Source organism: Phyllosticta capitalensis (genome assembly GCF_038381095.1).
Source record: "Phyllosticta capitalensis strain CBS 128856 chromosome Unknown BKA78scaffold_10, whole genome shotgun sequence".
NCBI classification, from domain to species: Eukaryota; Fungi; Ascomycota; class Dothideomycetes; order Botryosphaeriales; family Phyllostictaceae; genus Phyllosticta; species Phyllosticta capitalensis.
Genome location: NW_027117448.1, coordinates 1,375,683 through 1,394,090, shown reverse-complemented (window position 1 = coordinate 1,394,090; position 18,408 = coordinate 1,375,683). Strand labels below are relative to the sequence as shown.

Here is an 18,408-nt window from a genome sequence, read left to right as displayed (position 1 = left end):
TGCTGCGAGGCACCATCATGGCAGCCAAACGCTCTTCAACATCCCATCGTGACGTTCTCTGTTCGACTCGCTGATTTTCCTTGAACGGCAGGAAGCGGCGACCCACCCAACAGCCGCCGGGGAAGTGAGTTGGGTTCGTGTACAATTGCCAGGAAAAACCAGACAGTCCCGCACCTCTACGCCTATTTCGCGTAGAACAGAATGGCAGGCCGCCTGTGTGCAGAAGGAAATCCGTTCAAAGACGCAGGTCGAGGGAGATTTGTACCTCGTCCTCCGCCCCCTTCCGAGTCAAGTCACAGGTCTCTGTCCAATGGACGGCAAGTGCCAGTCTGCGGCTCATTCGATCATGGCCCTCTGATTGCGGGCGTGATCGCAGCAGTCTTATGGCTCGCAGACAGACCCAGCGGCACTCATCTTGTTGCGGTGGTATAAAAGCGGCTGCAGCCTCAGCATCGGGCATCATGATGATGCAGCAACGTCTCGCTTCTGTCCACCAAGTAAAGCAACAAGACGAGGCGACATTGCCTGAAGCGTGCTGCGGTCCCAAAACCCAAATTGAGCAAGGCCGCCAAAGACAGCGGGAAAGCACGGAAAGTCGAGCGAAAGGAAGGGCTCCACGCCCAAGACAGTGGTATATCTCCATAGCAGCGAAAACAGGAGGCACCAGCGGTCTTCAACGCGGTTTTCGTAGTACTCCAGTCTGTTGGTGGTCTGTCTGCCGAAGGAGAACAGGGAAAGGGGGAGTCCAAGGAGGTTTAAATAGTCCCTGCATGAGCGAACGCGGAGGGAGGCAGTAGGTTGGGTCCAACGGCAGAGAGCGTGACGTGCCTGGGCTTCTTCCGCAAGTCGTGTGTGCCACGCGACACCTGGCACCATTATATCGATGCAGTGTTGTAATCGTCGTCGCCATACGGCAATGCGCCTCGTCATCGTCATTCTTGAAAGGCTCGTTCTGATGTCCTCTCTCCTCTCGGCCGAGAAGTCGGGAAGAGGAGGGAAAAAACAGAGAAAGTCGATGTTGGTTGAATGTGCTCTTTCGAATTGCCAGAGGTACTTGCCTCATCTTGATTGAGGAGAGGATGAGGGAAAGAGGAGGAAGGGAGAAGGAGGGAGCGAGAGCGGTAGAAATACCCAGCTAGTCGATGCTAGGAAACGTGGGAGTGAACGTGACTTTGACAGGCGAAGGTAAAGGGAGGTCAATCAGCCAGCTGAATCGATGGCAGACAGGCGGACATGGCAGGACTGAGCATGCGTGCTCCGTCGTCCAGCTGTCCTTTCGTGCCCCAAAGCTTGATGCGAGTTGTCGGAAACTCCTTTCACCTGAGCACTACTCCTGCAGTCTTCGGAGATCTGAGTGCTGCCCAGGCCAATCCCTCCAGGTGGCTCAAACATGCAAATTCTCTTGCGTTCGAACTGTACGCACTTCAAACGACTTGGGGCTGTGGTGCTGAGCATCGCCTACGCTTGTAGTTAGCCAACAACGTGACAAGACAGCAGCACCAACGCGACCAAACCACCCGTTCCAATCCATTCATTCGTACATCGTGCATCATACACTTTCTACCTCGTCTTGACACGTCTCTCTGCTTTCCCCATACACCATCCCTCCTCTTCGTCCACTTGACCTAGTTCCGCGCACCATCATCTTTCCTCGCGTCCGCATCGTCGCCGTCCAGCCCAAGCGAATTGCCATTGTAATACTCATTCCCCCTCCTACTAGCATCATCGTCATCCTCGCCCAACCGATCCCTCAGCGTGCGTATACGCAAGCCGCCACCGCCACCACCAATCGGACTACTCGAGCCAGAAGTCGACGCCGCCGCAGAAGTGGCGGGGCGAGAGGGATCTGCTTGCCCATCGAATCCGCTACCGCTGCCGGTGGGGTCGGAGGGAGGATTGTTAATAGACGCGTTGCGGTGTTTAGCCGACCATGAGGAGCTGGCGGCCGCGGCGGCGGGAGAGCTGTTTCGCACATCGCCAGCGCCGCTGTTTCCTCTTCGACTGGCGTGCCCTTCGCGGGCAGACGAGGACGAAGATGCTGTAGCGCTGCTGCTGTCACCACCAGTGCTTCCCGCCGCCCCGCCGCCACCTCCGCCACGTGCAAATGGCGCGAAAAACGTGCCCAGAAACGCATAAAAGAGGTTGTATGCCGCGAGCAGCGCGCCATAGACGGAGCCAATATACCCGCCGCCGCCCCCCGTATACGCCGCCGCGGCATTGCGGACGGGCATGAGGACGAGGGTGGCGCTGGGCGCGACATCTTCCAAGTCTTTCAGGGGCGTCGTCTCGTCGCCGGTGGAGAGATTGCGGTTCGGGTGCTGCGGGGCGAGGAGGAGCTTGAAGGTGTAGGGGGGAGCGCAGGAGGGCGTTGAGGGAGCAATGGCCGCGTCGACGCGCGGACGCACATCTTTGGCAAGAGTTGCGGTGGGGGAGAAGTAATCGCGAAGTTGGCTGCCGTCGAGCAGGCGGATGCGCAGGCATACATTTCCGCTTTTCGAGGCAGGGCCGCGCGATGTCGATGGTTGTTGCTGTAGCTCCACCGCATCTGGGTTCGGGGAACCGCTGGCCTCTGCCTCGCGCAGTCGGCGGCGCATCTCGGCCTGCTCACGGCGCTCTCTCTTGTCTGCTTCGACGCGATCCAGAATGCGTTGGAGCTCAGACTGCTGTGCTTGTTTCCGGAGCTTTTCTTGCGCCGCGTAGCTCATCTTGGACGACTGGTTCACCTGGCTCGTCTCCTCCTCGACCGCCCGCCTTTTCCCTGCCGCCTTTGCTCTTCGTGTTGCTGCTTCGGCCTCTGCTGCGCGGCGCCGTTCTGCTTCCAACCGCGCAGCCCTGTCGGGAAGGAGCGAGGTGAGGGGCGTGTTTCCATCGGTGGGGTTCGAGTCGGTCGAGGGTGCAGCCGTTTGCGCGGGCTCAGGATTCGAGGTGACTGACGCTCGAGGTTCCTCTTGTGGTGAAGGACTGGCAGGCCGGTCCACCGGCTCCGTCCCCCCATCCTTCAACACTCCAGCCACTTGGCTCAGAAACGCCTCTTTTTCGACCCCAGCAAACAGCGACAGCCTGAGCTGCCCATTATACACCACAACAAGCGCCGGAGTCTTGTGGATCGGGCAAAAGGCAGCGAGAAAGCCGGCCTCGACGCTGCCGGCTTGGAGGCGGAGGTTTACCGATTTCGAGGCGAGGAGCCCAGCTATCTGGCATCATGGTTAGCAGACGAAGCGCGGAGAACAATTTATTGCTTGCCGTCGAATCTTGTAGCCATTCCTCCTCCCAAATCTTGCTTTCTTCCGAGTCATCTATGCCAGCCTCGCTCCGTCAGCCACTCGCGACCAGTGTTGAATTGGGACCTGCGCCGCGTCGCAACGGGGGCGTGCGGCGCTCAGAGAGCGCACCTGTTACGAAGCAAGACACCGACTTGGATTGTTGAAGTGCGAGCGCTATTCCGCTTTGGAGGTCGCCTTGGTGGAACATTTTCAAGGACAAGTCTGGCCCGGAGTAGACTGTCGAAAGGTGGAGGCGGAATTGGAGAAAGGTTGGTGGGATGGCCTGGCGGGATGTGGAGAGCTTCCGCCGATGAGCTCACAAAGCTCGCCTAGCCAATCACAACAATTGCTGCTGACGACTACAAATGCAACACCAAATCCATCTCCGCTCCCCACAGCGCCACCTCAGGACTCCCGCCCTGCAGCATGCGACATCCCTGAGCTCATCATGGCCGTTCATGAACCTCACACTGCCGAGTCATGTCCAAGACCACAGCCTGCGCCAAGTCACGTCCCCAACACGACTGTCCTGTCTTTTGAAGCTGTACAATTACTGGAGTATTTCGAGCCTAATTAAGCGCATTGCAAACCCACTATTGCCGATGATGCCCATTTGCTCCGACGCACTATCTACAAAAAGGAAACCTGAAAAAAGAAAAAGGATTGGGGTGAATTTCCATTGTGGGTGGGGGGCATGCAACGCTACCTGTCAAATCCACGTTCACGTCGTCCGCTGGATCCCCGCCATCAACTCAATGTGCAAAGTGATTGGATGCAACCATGAAGCCCCAAGCAGCAGTCGATATTCCCAGAGGCGGCGTGACGCTCGATGAGTGCGGTGCGCACCGTTGCCTCGCGCGATGTGGGGAATCAGGCCTGCTTCAGCTGCCAGGTCCAACGCCGGCCAGGGTTCTAGACAAACTCACGTCCTCCGCCGTCTAAATCGCTCTTGATGCGCCGTTGTGCGCAGCAGCTCACAGGATGCTGCACTTGCTCTTCTTGGGCTTGGCGGCGGGCCTCGGGTTGAGGACGGCGCTGGAATTGTTAGTGGCCAAATCAATGAGGCAGTCAAAGAACTCACCGAATGGCCTCGTCAAAGACGCTCTTCAAGTTCCTCTGCGTGAGCGCCGAACACTCCAAGTACTTGTGCGCCTTGATCTCCTTGGCAACCTGCACCGCCTGCTCGTACTGGATAGGCGCCATCTTCTTCTGCCTCAGGCTCTCTCTCGTGGCCTCGTCGTCGCGCAAATCGAGCTTGGTGCCGACCAGGATGATGGGGACGCCAGGAGCGTGGTGCTCAATCTCGGGGTACCACTGCAAAATGTAAGCCAGAGCTAGGACTCGGGACCAAACCAGCGAACCTTGGCCTTGACGTTGTCGAACGACGGGGGAGAGACGATGGAGAAGCAAATGAGGAAAACGTCGGTCTGAGGGTAGGAGAGCGGGCGGAGACGGTCGTAATCTTCCTGTCCGGCAGTATCCCAAAGTCCCAAGCTGATGGGCTTTCCATCAACCATGACGTTCGCCGAGTAGTTGTCGAAGCTGGATATGTTAGTCGAGTCGAGGCAGTTGGGTCGGCGAGGCATACACGGTGGGAATGTACTCGCCCGGGAAGGCATTGGTCGTGTACGAGATGAGAAGACATGTCTGTTGGCAGTGAGCGAATGCGCTTGGTGGTGGGGTTGGGTGAATGTACCTTGCCGACAGCACCGTCTCCTGTGACGACGCACTGAGGAAAGAGGTGTTAGCACGAGGAGTTGTCGTGGTCGCGCGTCGCGTACCTTGAGCGACTGCGTTGCGGGAGCGGCAGCCATGGTGGAAGTTGTTGTTGATATTATTCAAAGACGAGCGCAGCTCGCGAGGGGCTCGTTTGCGGGTAGGAGGAATGGGGGCGGCGGGTTGTTAGAGAGGGGACTTGGACTACAATGCGAGGACGTTCGCGGTCAGCAACAGTGCGGGCGAGAGGATCAGGTCAAAGAGGAGGTGAGGCTCACGCAGCAGCTACTCGCGTCGCGGAGCGCTAGTAGAGACGCGGTCTGTCGGGGGGCTGGGGGGGAAGTAGCAGCAGGAGGAGGTGCAGCGGTGTGCCGCGGCGTCGGGGGAGGATATTAAGGTCGGTCGGTCGGTGGTGCGGCCGAGAGGAGTGTGGATCGACGGGACGGTGGAAAAAGAGGTTGTCGAGAGGATGGGTGTGCAAGTAACGGTGGTGATGATGACGAAGGGTTGGGTGGTGGAGACCTGGGCAGACGGAGACGGACTTGGAGGGACGGACGGGAAAGAGCGCGGCCACGGCCAGGAGCGACGCCGCTGATGCAGCACAGAAGTTGAGCTGGGCGGTAGGCCTCTTACGGGTGGCGGAAGTCAATGCTCAGATCAAACACAGTTGAAGCATTCACTCTCTATTGTACTCGACTATCTCCATGCTCGCTTGGCTTTCATATGTGCCCTATCACAGCCGCCATCACACTTGGCCTGTCAAAGGAGTTACTCTAAGGTACCTCAGCGCTTAGAACCAACCTCAACTCCATCACCACCAATACCACGCGTCTATATCTTTGTTCTGCGCGTGTCGTGTGTCCTCATCTCCGGTTGTAACTCATGTCACGCTTGGCCGTCCACAACCTTTGCCTTGTCCTCCCGTCCATCCCAATCGGGCCCAGACGGCTCCCGCGCCTTGTCGATCTGTAGCGCGACACAGCGCTTGCCTGTACAATGGGATGCATGCAACACGCTCAACACCATCAACGTCTGCACTTTTGGCCAAAAAGGTCCGTTCGCCGGGAATTCCCTTTGCGCACTGCGTTTCCATTTCCGTCGTTAACCATCTCTCGTCTCCTCGCCTTCCATGTGCACCCAACTGTTTTGCAACTTCATGTCAATGGCTACATGTACGTAGCTAGCATCGTGTCTCTGATTGCTTTTTGTCTGTCCCGACGGTCCGATCCGCGAGCATAAACTGACCTGAAGTAAGCCCGAAGCTCGTCTGCAGGATTGCGTCTCGCCTGTCGATTCTTCGACGCTCGCTTGTCCCTTTTCTCGTTTCCAGAAGCCATGGAAATTTTCTTCCCCAGAATTGCGCGGCGCTGCTACCCCGACGCAATCAGTGCGCAGATTAAAGATGCACGCGAGCCATTGCATCAGCCCTCCCGTCAGTAAAAGACCAACTCGATGCCCCCCTCCTCTTGCCCGTACCGAGACTTGAGCTCCTCGCGCCCCAGTAGCTGCGCCAGGGGAACCTGCGTCTCCTTCATGTCCATGATGCCGCGCTTCTTGACATCAATGTACGATGCATCAATGACGATGCGCTTGAGATTGCTCGTCGAGAGCGCTCCGTCGGCAAGCAAGTCAGAAATACGAGCCGGAGTGCCAACTCCAAAATTCATCCTGCAAGCCCAATCCATCAGTAACCGGCCGGACAGCTTCAAAGTAGTGCTTACTTTAGCCTTTTGCAGCTCTCTATCGCCTCTTTGAGCTTAATGTGCTTGGCAAAGAGCTTGGCCACCTTGGTTCCCTTTTCTTCAAATTTCCTCAATCCTCTGCTAGCAGTTAGAAACTCCCTAGTGCCTGTCTGGAAATAGGAGAAACATGCCTGGTCACGTCCGCCGCTCGGATGCCCGACGCCGCAACAACAATCGTATGCGGCGCTCCGTTGCTCTTGGGAGCCTTCTTGAGCTCTCCTTCTGAAAACTTTTCCACAAAACCTGGGAGATGGTCGAGGGTGCGCTCGCTATCCCAACTGCTGGTGTCGCGAATCGCCTTTTCTAGAACCAGTCAGCCATTCCATTTCAAAAAGCGAGTGACGCCATGATGCAGATGCCCAAAACGCTCCAACGTCCGACCTACCTGGCACATAGCGGTCTTCAAGCTCGACCATGCTGAGGTCCGGCTCAAATCGCCTAGTCCGCTGAGCCATGTAGTCCGCCAGCAACCGGCTGTCCATGCGGCCAATGGATCGATTCAGTCCCTTTGCCTCGTCGAGATCCTCATCATCAACGTCTTTTGGTTTCTTGTTCTTTCTGCGCTTTGCTCTTTTGCTCTGCTTGGCCTCCTCTTCGCCTCTCTTTCTCTTGCTGCCATTTTCGGGTGCTGGAGAGCCTGAAATGGACTCGATTAGCGGAACACCGGCGCCATCCTCAGAGTCCGACATTTTGTGCGTGTAAATTGTGTGATGTTTTTGCGGGGGACTGCAAGCCAACAAAAAAATCCCAGCATAGTCGCGGCTCGGCGCGCTTATCTTATCGGGAGCGCTACGCGTTCCCCAGACTGACGACAGGCGGCGACGCGAAACCCAAACATCTCCCTCTCCACACCAATGACCCAGGACCGACAAGCAAAATGGCAGAGCCGCCATCCAAGAAATCTCGAGTGACGCCTCGAAACTCGGACGCCCACCAGGCTACCGCTGGCGAGCAAGAAACGACTCCATATTCCAATGTACCAACACGACTCCGCTGCCCTTGTCCATTTACTGACGTAATTACAGCTGCGTCAATTGTCGCAGAGTCTCCGCCAAACATCGACTGCAACGCCCCGTCGCCGCGCTTTGAGCGCCGACCCCACCCCAGGCCGAACCCCGCGGACACAGCAACGCACTCCGCGCGCCCGCCAGTTTCCAGTCGCCCGGCGCGTCGGACCGCCAACGACACCACATGCAATACGCGCTCTCCGGGCACGCCGTGATGCCGCTTTGGCGGCTTCGGGCGGAAGAAATAGGCGACGGAGCGGCGTCCAACAACGCGAAACGCCGCGAGACTTTTTGCGCGCATTGAGCAGGCGTAAGTCTCAACGGTGGTCGGCGCAATCAAAACTGATTGAGGAATGCAGGTCTCGCGGGAACTTCTCAACCGGTCCAACCGTCGCCATCCGTCGAAGCCAGAACCACAAGGCCCAAAGATCATGATTTGGAAGACGAGCCCGACCTCCCCCGGCCGAGGTTGTCTATGCCGTTGCATGAAGATGAGGACGACTCTTTCCATGAAGCGCCGCCGAGGCTGTCGCTGGCCCTGGACGAAGCGGATGGGGATGCCACGCAAATGTCCATTGAGGGCGGTCGCCGCGCCTACAGCGAGGATCCAATCCGACCCCGACTATCGAGAACTAGCTTCGGCCGATTAAGGCTGAGCGAGAGGTTCGGGGACTTGGATGCGCTAGGAGAGGGAGAAGAGTTGGTCGAGGGCGATGCTACTTTTGCGTTTGGCGACGACGCAGAACAGGATGTCTTGGATGAGGAAACTCGTCGATTCGAAGAGTATGTGAACCTGCCTGGTATTTCGTATGCAGTTTGGTCTAACATCTCGCAGCGAAAACACCACTCAGGAGCTCCGTGACCTACTAGCATCTCGAAGGCGTTCACGGGCCAGCGATATCAACATTCCCGAGGACGAGTCAGATGATGAACCGACATTTAGATTCGCCATTCCTCCTGCCCGCCAGTCTCTTCTGGCGAATTTGAATCGGAACCAGGAGGACATTGAAGAGCAGGACGAAGCTACTACCGCGGGGGCAGACAACGATCTCTTGCCAGAGGACGAACCAATTCCAGCACCGGACGAGGAGCTCGAGGATGACCAGGACGGCTTTGAGAGTGATGCGGACGAAGCCGGTCCGTCGCGGCCACAGCAAGACTCCCCTCCACCCGCCGAGAAGACAAAGAAACGTGGTCGAGGTAAGGACCTCAAAGTGTCACGGTTCGGGCACGAGTACCCGTCGCTGCCTAGCAGCGTTGTCAAGCGCCTCGCGACCAGCTTTGCGCGTATCCATGGCGGCCCTTCCTCGAAACTAAGCAAGGACACGCTGGAAGCAATTAGTACCGCATCGGACTGGTTTTTTGAGCAGGCGGGCGAGGATCTGGCTAGCTACGCCAGTCATGCGGGGCGCAAGACGATCGAGGAGGCCGACGTCGTCATGCTCATGAGAAGGTGCGTCAACTTTGGCGTCTTTTGATCTTTCAAGCTAATGCAATGACAGACAGCGCAAGCTCAGCTCGACGTCAACACCCTTTTCGCTGGCGCAGAAATATCTGCCACGAGAACTTCTCCAGAACGTACGCATGCCTCGCGCAGCACCCAAGCGCAAACCACGTAAACGCAAGCTGGACACCATTGAGGAAGGTGACGAGACGATGGAGGCATAGTTTCCCCTTTGTGTTGTTCTTCATTTACACATTTCTTGTGATACCACTCTGTTTCTACACATCTACCATTCCCTGCTCTGCCGCACACGCCTGCCGATTTTGGAGACGGGCTTTTTGACCACCATCCAAAGCATGACGGATGTTGCGAGGCAGAGCGAATACCTGGACAATGCAGCATTAGCGAGGCGTCTTAATCGATATTTTCAGGAGACTTTGCGCACCATGTGAAGATGTATTGCAGATGATTGTTGCGCACATTGACCTCGGCCGGGCGCCCAATTGGGACACCCTTTTCAGCTCTGTCCATGGCGACGAGATAGTCGGGCTCTGCGACCAATCAGTCCCGTCTCATCAAAGTTTGAAAATCGAAAATCTTACTCAACGTCTCCTCAATCCACACTGGCTGCGTCCCCGCCGCCTTGGCCATCTCTTCTACATCAGCGAAATACCATTCGCCCCGCTCGGGATGGTTCTCCGGAGTGAAATAATTCTTCTTCCACGGCTGCCTCAGCAACCCCTCGACCACGACCTCTTCCTGCGGCAGCGCCTCTCCCTTGCGCGCCGCCTGCTCCCTCTTGTCCTTCCTCACCCACCCGCGACACACCAACACACTGGTCGGACGTCCTTGTGCATCCACGCCGTCCGGGTCGCGCTCGAGCGGCGTGAAGACAAGGAAGCCGTCGTCGCCGTCGCGCAGGCGCGGTCCCACGAGCATCTCCTTGTCATGCCGCAGGCGGCCGCGCGCGAAGACGCGGCGGTAGTCGAAGGAGGAGATGGCGTCCGGGTCGACGCGCGGCGGGAGGGGCAGCGGCGGTTGGATGAGGCGGTCTTCGAGCAGCGCGACGAGCTCCGTTTTCCAGCCCAGTCGCTGCACTTGCCAGGTTCCGAGGCAGAAGGCAGTGATGGGGATGAGGGCTGCGACATGTTAGTCGGTGCTTGGGAATGTAATCGGGAGAGAGGATAAAACACACCTAGAATGATCAAGCCCGGCCCATGCCGCCGCCCCGTCTTGACCAAAGTCGCCGGCTGGTCAACGATGGACGTGAAGGTTGGGTCGTCGGCGGGCTGAGGGCTATTCCCGGAGCCGTTGGAATTGGAGCTCTGGAAGCGCCGCTGCTGTTGCGGCCGTCTTGGAAATCTTGCTGCGCGCTGTTGGACGCATTGCGGGCATCGCCATGATGTCGTTGTGGTTTGCGTCCTCCTCATGGGTGCCGCGGCGTGGAAAAAGGACGCGCCATTGTTGCCGACGCGAGATCTAGCCGATGGACTTGCGCCGCTGCGCAGGAATTGTCGCAGTAGCGATGGTGGTTTGTTCATGGTTGTCTTCAGAGACCGTAAATGTTCGGTCAACGTAAAGCGGCGAGAGCAGATGTCGTTGCACCCACGGTTGGAGCTGCAGGGATCTTCGCCGTCGTAGGGCTGAACGGGATCCTGCGTCATGCCGTTGCGCTCCAAGAAGTCGTGTCCTCTCGAGCTTCATTCCGCTGCACTTCACGCCAGCAGCTGCTCAATGACAACGACAATGGCCGACACGCAAACAATGCCTCCTGGGCGCATCCAGCCCAAATCGCAGGGCGTTGCGGCGAACGAGGAGCTAGTCGAGAAGCTCGATGGCTTGCTCAAGCGCTACCTGACGCTGCTGGACCAGTACACACGCGCACGAGAACAGCTGTCGGGAGAGCTTTCTGCGGTATAATTGGCTTGGAATCACATAATTAGATAATAGGTACTGATTGGAGTCGCAGGGCTACATCCAACTCGCAAAAGCCAATTTCAACGCGCCAAATCGCATTCGATATGGCCCCGACTTCTACGACGAGCGCATGCAGGCGCTGCGAACTGTGTATGTCTTTTCGCCTCGAACATAGGAGCATTGCTTCTGCAAGTACACAGCTCTTCTCTTCTAACACGATTCACCAGAACCATTGACGAACAAGACGACGCCGAAGTCCGCGTGTCCATCGCCTCGCCCTTCAGCTCCGAGGACAAGTCCACCCCGTCGCAAAAAGACGTCAAACCTGCCCCTGAATCCGATGCGCCTCCAGCCCCAGCCGATTCTGAATCCAAGTATCCCACGCCGCGGCCAGACTCGCCGCACACCGAAGCTGTGCAGTCCTCTGCGCCCTCGCCCGATGCCCCCGCCGATGATGCCTCATCAAAGCCAGAAGTAGATGACAAGGGGGACGACCGCAAAAAGAAGCAACAGCAGCGCGACCCAATCCGCTGGTTTGGCATCCTCGTACCGCAGGCGCTGCGGAGTGCGCAGGGTAGCTTCGTGGCTGCGGTCGAGGGGTCGGTTCCAAGCACGCTGAATCTGGCGACGGAGATGCGGGAGCTGGAGATTGAGATTGGTAGGGCGAGGAAGGCTATACGAAAGAGTGGGGGGTGAGGAAGGCTAAGGGCCATTTGTGATTGAAGCGGTATGTTGACGTTGTGTAAATGAATGGATGGTGAGTTTTATGGAGTGGGCCTAATGCTCCTTGCTGTCGTGCTCTATCAGGTTTACTTCTCCTCCACAGTGAGCATGGCACACGACGACCATGTAGGATGTGTTACACCCCCGCGCTCGCCTCCTGCGTATAAGAGCACCGTTGAAGCCCTTAAATTTTCTTGGCATCGCCGGTCTACTCCTCCATGGCTTTCCTATAATCCAAGAGTATCACTGCGCTGCTAGTTCTAACTACCTGTTAAGATACTATATTTCTCTTCCCTCCTCGTTCTACCCTATTTAACATTAGCTAATAAATTAGCTTTGCCTATTAAGACTTATCCACACACTTACACGATAAACCTCTACATATTGTAAAGGATATCTTAACTAAAAGGGGCTAGATAAAGAGAATAAACTATTACTCTTATCTTATTTAGCCTTTATAATGCGTTTCGTGTCTAAATACTCCTTCTAAGCTTAGTTAGCCTCTTCTACTATGTTAGGCCTCTGCCTTAGCCTAAAGTTAGGAACTGTAGGAATCCTACCTAGAGAGCTTAGGCTAACTAAGGAACTTGCTTAGTTATTAACTAAGTAAGTATATATATATACCTTTCTTTCTTTCTCTCTACTCCTTCTCTTCTTTTCTTCTTACCTTAGTCTTTTTATAGCTAAATACTATATTACCTCTTAAGCCTTATATAAGACTAAGGTCTCTTACTACTATTCCCCTATTTTAGCCCCTACAACCTCTATTTACTATATTTAAAGTAGCCCCTATTTCCTATTTTAGAAATTACTTTATTTTAACTCTCTTAACCTCTCCTAACCTTCTATAATATTTTTCTAAGGCCCCTCTATTACTAACTACTACTATAAGAGTACTAGATAGCTCTAAACTACTAAGAGGTATATAATAAGGAGTATATCCTAAGCCTCCTCTTATAATAGTAAAGAGCCCTTTAATAATAATACTTTACTACTACTAGCCTGTAAAGCTTCTAATATAAAGAAGCTTAATATTAGTATAAAGAAGCTTAATATTAGTAAGATTAAGGACCCTAACTATCCCTCCTTATTTACTAGTAACAACCCCCCTACTACCTCTACTCCTAGATCTTTAGCCCTTAATAAGGGTAAAGGCTATATATTAATATACCTTCTAATATTAACCCTACTAATATCCCTATTCTCTCTACTAAAACCTTATCTACTACTCCCTCTAAATAAGACTATAGAAGTAACTTATCCTTAAACTATACTATTTACCTATACTTTATATCCCTTAGTATTAAGGGACTACCCTACTATAACTATAGTAAGGCTTACCTAGTAATAATATACTAGGCTAATATCTTTTCCTTTAAGAACTATATTACCCTTAAGGATAATAGGTATAGGAAGATCTACTATCTTCTTTAAGATCTTACTATAGATTACTACTATAATTAGTAGTTCTTAAGGCCTAATAGACCTATAAAAGAAGAGGTCTTCTAGTCTTCTATATACTATACTCTTAAGTAAGGCCTTACTAACTATAATACCTCTTATAAAGAACTCTACTACTAGCTCTATAAAGCTAATAATAATGTGGTAGTAGCTAACTATTATATTAATAAGAAGGACCTCTATATTATATAGTAGAAGGCCCTATATAAAGAATAGGTTAAGGAGTTTAGTAACCTTAAGGTAGAGATCTAGGACCTTTATAAGTAGCTATCTAAAGTAGAAGAATATGCTACTACTACTATAGCTACTTAAGCTATATAACCTTACCCCTCTATCTATCTTACTAAACTAGAGTTATCTAATAATAATACTATCCCCTCTACCTACTATTATAATAGTAGAGTATACCTTAATACTTAGAGGTTACCTTCTATAATTAACTAGTAGAGATATATAGCCTCTACCCTCTCTACTAGTACCCTTACTACTAGCTACTATAAGTAGGGTAAAAACCTAAAAGAGAAGTATAATAGATAAGATCCTAAGAAGTACACTACCTAGTATTACCTAGTTAACTAATAATTAGCTACTAATACCCCCTTATTCCCTATAGAAGCCTTATATATTAACTATATACTTAGCTAGCTTACTAACCTATACTTTAAGCCTATAATTAACTAGGTAGCTACTAATAATATCACTCTTAATAAGTTCTTTAAGGAGCTTAAGGAGACTACAGGTACTATATACCTAAAGTTAAAGGCTAAGATTAAGCTCTAGAAGGCTAGATAGAGGCTAGATAAGACTATCTCTTAGTATTACTAGCACCTTACTATCCTCTAGGCTTAAGCTAATACTAATAATAATAAATATATTAAGTACTTTACTAAGACTATCTATAAGTACTTAGCGCGTGCTATTTAGATCTAGTTATTTATAACCCTATATAAGGCCCTTAAGGTTCTTTATACTACTAAGAAGAATAATATATAGATTAATAACTACTTAGAGTACCTTACTACTAGTATAGGCTCTAAGAAGATAGGTAACTCTACCTTTAATAGCAGCTCTATATTAAAGACTATTACCTCTTAATCTCTCTCTTACTAGGACTCCCTCTTAACCTCTAGCTATAAGCCTATAGCTATAAAGCCTACTAATTAGTCTAGAACCTAGTATAAACCTTTAGAGAATCCTCCTAAGCTTAATAATACTAGTAGAGCTAAGCTCTATACTTAAGGTTACTACTTCTACTACTATAGTTCTAGATACTATATTAGTAATACCTATATCTACCTAAAGGCTAATAGCTATACCTATTCTATTAATATTATTAAGGCTATAGCTAAGACCTCTAATAACTTATCTACCTCTAATAATAAGAAGTTAAAAGGCCCTGCCTAGAGGATAGTTGCCCTCTAGGTTAAGAAAAACCTATATAGCTCTCTTCTTTTACTATCTCCTACCTAAGTAAGTCTTTAACCCTTAAACCTTAAAGTATTAAGATTTTAATACTTAGTACTAATAGTAAGTCCTATATTAGGAATTATTTAGTCTTTTATTTAATAATAAATAGTTCTTATACCTAGACCCTTACTAATAGTAGTATAGAAGTAAATATAATTAATAAAGTATATATATATAGAAGAAAACTCTATATCTTCTAGCTTAAGAAGCCTATTTACCTTCTTAATACTAATAGCTCCCTAAATTTAATCCTAGATAAAGTAGTGCTAGTAGATATAGCTATTAAGAAATATATTAGCTCTATCTTCTACTTTATTATAAATATCCCTTAGTACTCCCTAATCCTTAGTAACCCCTAGCTATCTAAATATAATACCCTACTTAGCTATAAAGATTAAATACTTATCCTATCCTATAAGTCCTACCTCTAGTCTAGCTACCTTACTAGGGGTAAGCTAGTAAGAGCTCTTATACTTAATACTCCTAAGTATAAGGTAGGAGACTCTAAGGTAAAGAAACTAGATATAGATATAGTATTTATTAGTACTATATACTTCTACTACCTTATATAGAAGAAGGATTACTTAGCTAGTATTATCTTTCTCAAGGACTCTAAGGCCTATCTCTATACTACTATAACTAATACTATCTCCCCTAAGGACTTTAAGAAGTTTAAGAAGGGTAAGCTAAGGCTATTATAGGAAGAGATCTATAATCTACTTCCTAACTACCTTAAGGATTTAGATATAGCCTTTAACCCCTTACTTATAGAAGAACTTCCTACTTATATAGCTAAGGATTATAAGATCCTTTTAGAAGCTAGGAAGGACCCTCCCTTTACTAGGAAGTATTAACCTATAAGTCCTTAAAAGCTTAAGGTAGTCTACCTCTATATTAAGGATCTTATTACTAAAGGCTATATCTACTCTAGCTCCTTATTAGCTGCCGCCCCTATCCTAATTATCTATAAGCCTAGAGGAGGAATCTATATCTATATTAACTACTATAGACTAAATAAGATTACTATTAAGAACTACTACCTAATCCTAAATATTAATAAGACTCTCTAGTACTTATAAGGCTATAAGTACTTTACTACCCTAGATATTATTATAGCCTTTAACTGCATCTATATTACTATAGGTAATAAGTAGAAGATAGCCTTTACTACACGCTATAGTTAATTTAAATACCTTATTATACCCTTTAGCCTATATAATACCGCTAGTATATTCTAGAACTATATTAATAACTCCCTAAAGGAGTACCTAGATCTCTAGGCTACTACCTACCTTAATAATATCCTTATCTTTAGTAAGATACTTAAGGAGTACTAGGAGTATATCTATAAGGTTATATCCTGTCTACTTAAATAGAAACTCTATATTAATATTACTAAGTACAAGTTTAAGGTCTAAGGGTATCTATATAGACCCTACTAAGGTTAAAGTAGTAATTAACTAGGAAACCCTATATAGTATTAAGGATATCTAGGCCTTCCTTAGGTTTATAAACTTCTACTATTACTTTATTAAGGACTTCTCTACTATTACTAAACTACTAATTAATCTTACCTATAGTAAGCTCTATACTATAGCCTCTAGTAAGAAGAAATATATATATAGTCCCTTTAAATAGAACACTAATTACTAGAAGGCTTTTAAAGCCTTAAAAAATATATCTATAACTACTCTAACCCTTATCTACTTTAACCCCTCCTATAAGACCTAGATTAAGATAGATACCTTAGACTTTATTACTACTAGTATCCTATCCTAAATAGTAGATAGTATCCTCTATCCTATTATATACTTTTCTAAGAAGATATCCCCTACTAAGTATAACTATAAGATTTATAATAAAGAGCTCCTAGCTATTATTAAGTCTTTAGAGATATAGCAGCCTAAGGCTATTAGTATAGAACCTATAAACCCTATTAAGATCTTCTTAGATTACTAAAGCCTTAAGTAGTTTATATTAACTAAGAACCTTAACTACTACTAAGCTTACCAGGCCTAGTTCCTCTCTAAATTTAACTTTAAGATTATATACTATCTAGGTAAGTAAGGTAAGAAGCCTAATACCTTAACCTACTATTCCTAAGACCTTCCTTAGAGCCCTAATAATAAGAGACTCTAGTACTAGCTATAAATAGTCTTAAAGTATAATAATATTAACCTAGATATCTAAGCTACTACCTCCTACCTTATCCTTATACCTATAACTATAGAAGAACCTAACTCTACTACTAAATAACTAGACCCTACTACTATATAGGTAGAGAACTATAATATACCTATAATACCTTACCTTAAAGACCTCCTTACTAAGACTTATACTAAAGACAAAGATATTAAGACCCTAATTAGCTCTATTAAGAAGTGTTACTTATATATTCCTACTTCTCTCTTTAAGAAGGGGTATAAGTGCTATATAGGACACCTCTACCTATATAAAGGGTATCTCTATATAAAGAACTAGTTATTTATTCCTATAAGTACTAAACTCTACCTCTATCTTATATAGCTATACTACCTACTAGCCTATCTTAGCTACCCTAGCTATAAGTCCATATATAAGCTAATAGCCTACTTATACTACTAGCCTAATATAAGATATAACCTATAGTAGTTTGTTAACAACTACTTAAAATACTTTAGGGTATATAGAGATAACTTAAAGAAGTAGGGCCTCTTAGAACTAATTAAGGCCCTAGACTACTATTAGTAGAGTGTTAGCTTTAACTTTATTAAGAAACTCCCTAACTCCTACTTTAAGAATAAGAACTACTAGTATATCCTTATTATAGTTAACCACCTTACTAAGATAGTTATTGCTAAAGAACTCCCTAATAATAGTATTAATTCTCTAATAGAAGCTATCTACTACTACCTCTTCTATATACACAGCCTTATTAAGGAATTTATTAATAACTATAGAAGTACTATAATCTATAAGCTTTAGAAGTATGTCTATAAATACTATAGAATTAAGATTAAGTGCTCCTTAGCTTATTACCCTAAGACTAATAGATAGACTAAGGTTACTAATAAGTCTATTAAGAACTACCTCTATAGCTATATTAACCACCTATAAGGTAATTAGATATACTAGCTCCCTTATACTAAGTTCACCTTAAATAATAGGATTAACCACTCTATTAGGATGTCCCCCTTTCTTACTAATTATAGATACTACCCTTACCTTAGATTTAAGCCTATTTAGCCTGTCCAACTATCGGACGCCTATATTAAGAGAGCTAACTATATTATTACTAGAATAAAGGCTATTAATAACCTTTTAAAGACCCTTATCTATACTACTTAGGATAAGATAGCTTACTATACTAACTAACACTATACCCCCTATCCTAACTATAAGATTAAGACCGCGTATATATAAGCACACATTACTTTACTATAAAACAACCTAATAAGGGCCTTAACCAGAAGTAGATTAGGCCCTAGCCTATTATCTATATAATTAACTATAAGGCCTATAAATTAGATATCCCTAAGGACTATTAGGCTAATAGCCTTACACCTATATTCTACCTATAGAAGCTCTACCTTACCCCTAATAACCTATACCCTAGATAAGACCCTAGACCCCCTAAGGGTAAACTAATCCTTAACTATAATAAGGAAGAGCCTTACATAGAATATAAG

At 48.3% G+C, this 18,408-nt stretch overlaps 6 protein-coding genes across 6 annotated transcripts; 2 read left to right on the top strand and 4 right to left on the bottom strand.

The window, feature by feature from the left end:
- Positions 1-1,434: 1,434 nt before the first annotated feature.
- BKA78DRAFT_323988 (uncharacterized protein) lies at positions 1,435-3,542 on the bottom strand. Its single transcript, XM_066889247.1, has 3 exons — positions 3,393-3,542; positions 3,244-3,296; positions 1,435-3,194 (listed from the first exon to the last, which is right to left on the bottom strand). The coding sequence occupies exons 1-3, from the start codon at positions 3,469-3,471 to the stop codon at positions 1,626-1,628; spliced, it is 1,701 nt and encodes a 566-aa protein (XP_066740670.1). The 5' UTR covers positions 3,472-3,542; the 3' UTR covers positions 1,435-1,625.
- A 695-nt stretch (positions 3,543-4,237) lies between these two features.
- BKA78DRAFT_256804 (putative Rho GTPase Rac) lies at positions 4,238-5,077 on the bottom strand (the record flags this gene model as incomplete). The annotated part of the gene is made up of 6 exons (XM_066885126.1): positions 4,238-4,298; positions 4,345-4,577; positions 4,625-4,805; positions 4,852-4,910; positions 4,960-4,992; positions 5,045-5,077. 6 exons carry the CDS (start codon positions 5,075-5,077, stop codon positions 4,238-4,240), a joined length of 600 nt encoding a protein of 199 aa, XP_066740669.1.
- A 1,335-nt stretch (positions 5,078-6,412) lies between these two features.
- BKA78DRAFT_333359 (U3-containing 90S pre-ribosomal complex subunit-domain containing protein) lies at positions 6,413-7,410 on the bottom strand (the record flags this gene model as incomplete). The annotated part of the gene is made up of 5 exons (XM_066890076.1): positions 6,413-6,647; positions 6,701-6,799; positions 6,853-7,024; positions 7,107-7,275; positions 7,384-7,410. The coding sequence occupies 5 exons, from the start codon at positions 7,408-7,410 to the stop codon at positions 6,413-6,415; spliced, it is 702 nt and encodes a 233-aa protein (XP_066740668.1).
- A 285-nt stretch (positions 7,411-7,695) lies between these two features.
- BKA78DRAFT_299023 (centromere kinetochore component CENP-T-domain-containing protein) lies at positions 7,696-9,396 on the top strand (the record flags this gene model as incomplete). The annotated part of the gene is made up of 5 exons (XM_066886997.1): positions 7,696-7,736; positions 7,767-8,038; positions 8,088-8,511; positions 8,564-9,181; positions 9,231-9,396. The coding sequence occupies 5 exons, from the start codon at positions 7,696-7,698 to the stop codon at positions 9,394-9,396; spliced, it is 1,521 nt and encodes a 506-aa protein (XP_066740667.1).
- Positions 9,397-9,458: 62 nt separating this feature from the next.
- BKA78DRAFT_256579 (SURF1 family-domain-containing protein) lies at positions 9,459-10,602 on the bottom strand (the record flags this gene model as incomplete). The annotated part of the gene is made up of 4 exons (XM_066885100.1): positions 9,459-9,558; positions 9,618-9,723; positions 9,775-10,311; positions 10,368-10,602. The coding sequence occupies 4 exons, from the start codon at positions 10,600-10,602 to the stop codon at positions 9,459-9,461; spliced, it is 978 nt and encodes a 325-aa protein (XP_066740666.1).
- A 158-nt stretch (positions 10,603-10,760) lies between these two features.
- Positions 10,761-12,229, top strand: BKA78DRAFT_323956 (uncharacterized protein). The gene is made up of 3 exons (XM_066889246.1): positions 10,761-11,086; positions 11,142-11,239; positions 11,317-12,229. Exons 1-3 carry the CDS (start codon positions 10,835-10,837, stop codon positions 11,783-11,785), a joined length of 819 nt encoding a protein of 272 aa, XP_066740665.1. The 5' UTR covers positions 10,761-10,834; the 3' UTR covers positions 11,786-12,229.
- The last annotated feature ends 6,179 nt before the right edge of the window (positions 12,230-18,408 follow it).

What these genes read in the sequence shown, in the direction of transcription:
- BKA78DRAFT_323988 (XM_066889247.1), bottom strand. Translation starts at nt 3,471, where the DNA reads ATGTTCCACCAAGGCGACCTCCAAAGCGGAATAGCGCTCGCACTTCAA. An exon ending in GGTGTCTTGCTTCGTAACAG is followed by an intron (nt 3,297 to 3,392) that starts GTGCGCTCTCTG and finishes AGGCTGGCATAG; the next exon opens with ATGACTCGGAAGAAAGCAAG. An exon ending in AATGGCTACAAGATTCGACG is followed by an intron (nt 3,195 to 3,243) that starts GCAAGCAATAAA and finishes CCATGATGCCAG; the next exon opens with ATAGCTGGGCTCCTCGCCTC.
- BKA78DRAFT_323956 (XM_066889246.1), top strand. Translation starts at nt 10,835, where the DNA reads ATGCCGTTGCGCTCCAAGAAGTCGTGTCCTCTCGAGCTTCATTCCGCT. An exon ending in TGTCGGGAGAGCTTTCTGCG is followed by an intron (nt 11,087 to 11,141) that starts GTATAATTGGCT and finishes TTGGAGTCGCAG; the next exon opens with GGCTACATCCAACTCGCAAA. An exon ending in ATGCAGGCGCTGCGAACTGT is followed by an intron (nt 11,240 to 11,316) that starts GTATGTCTTTTC and finishes ACGATTCACCAG; the next exon opens with AACCATTGACGAACAAGACG.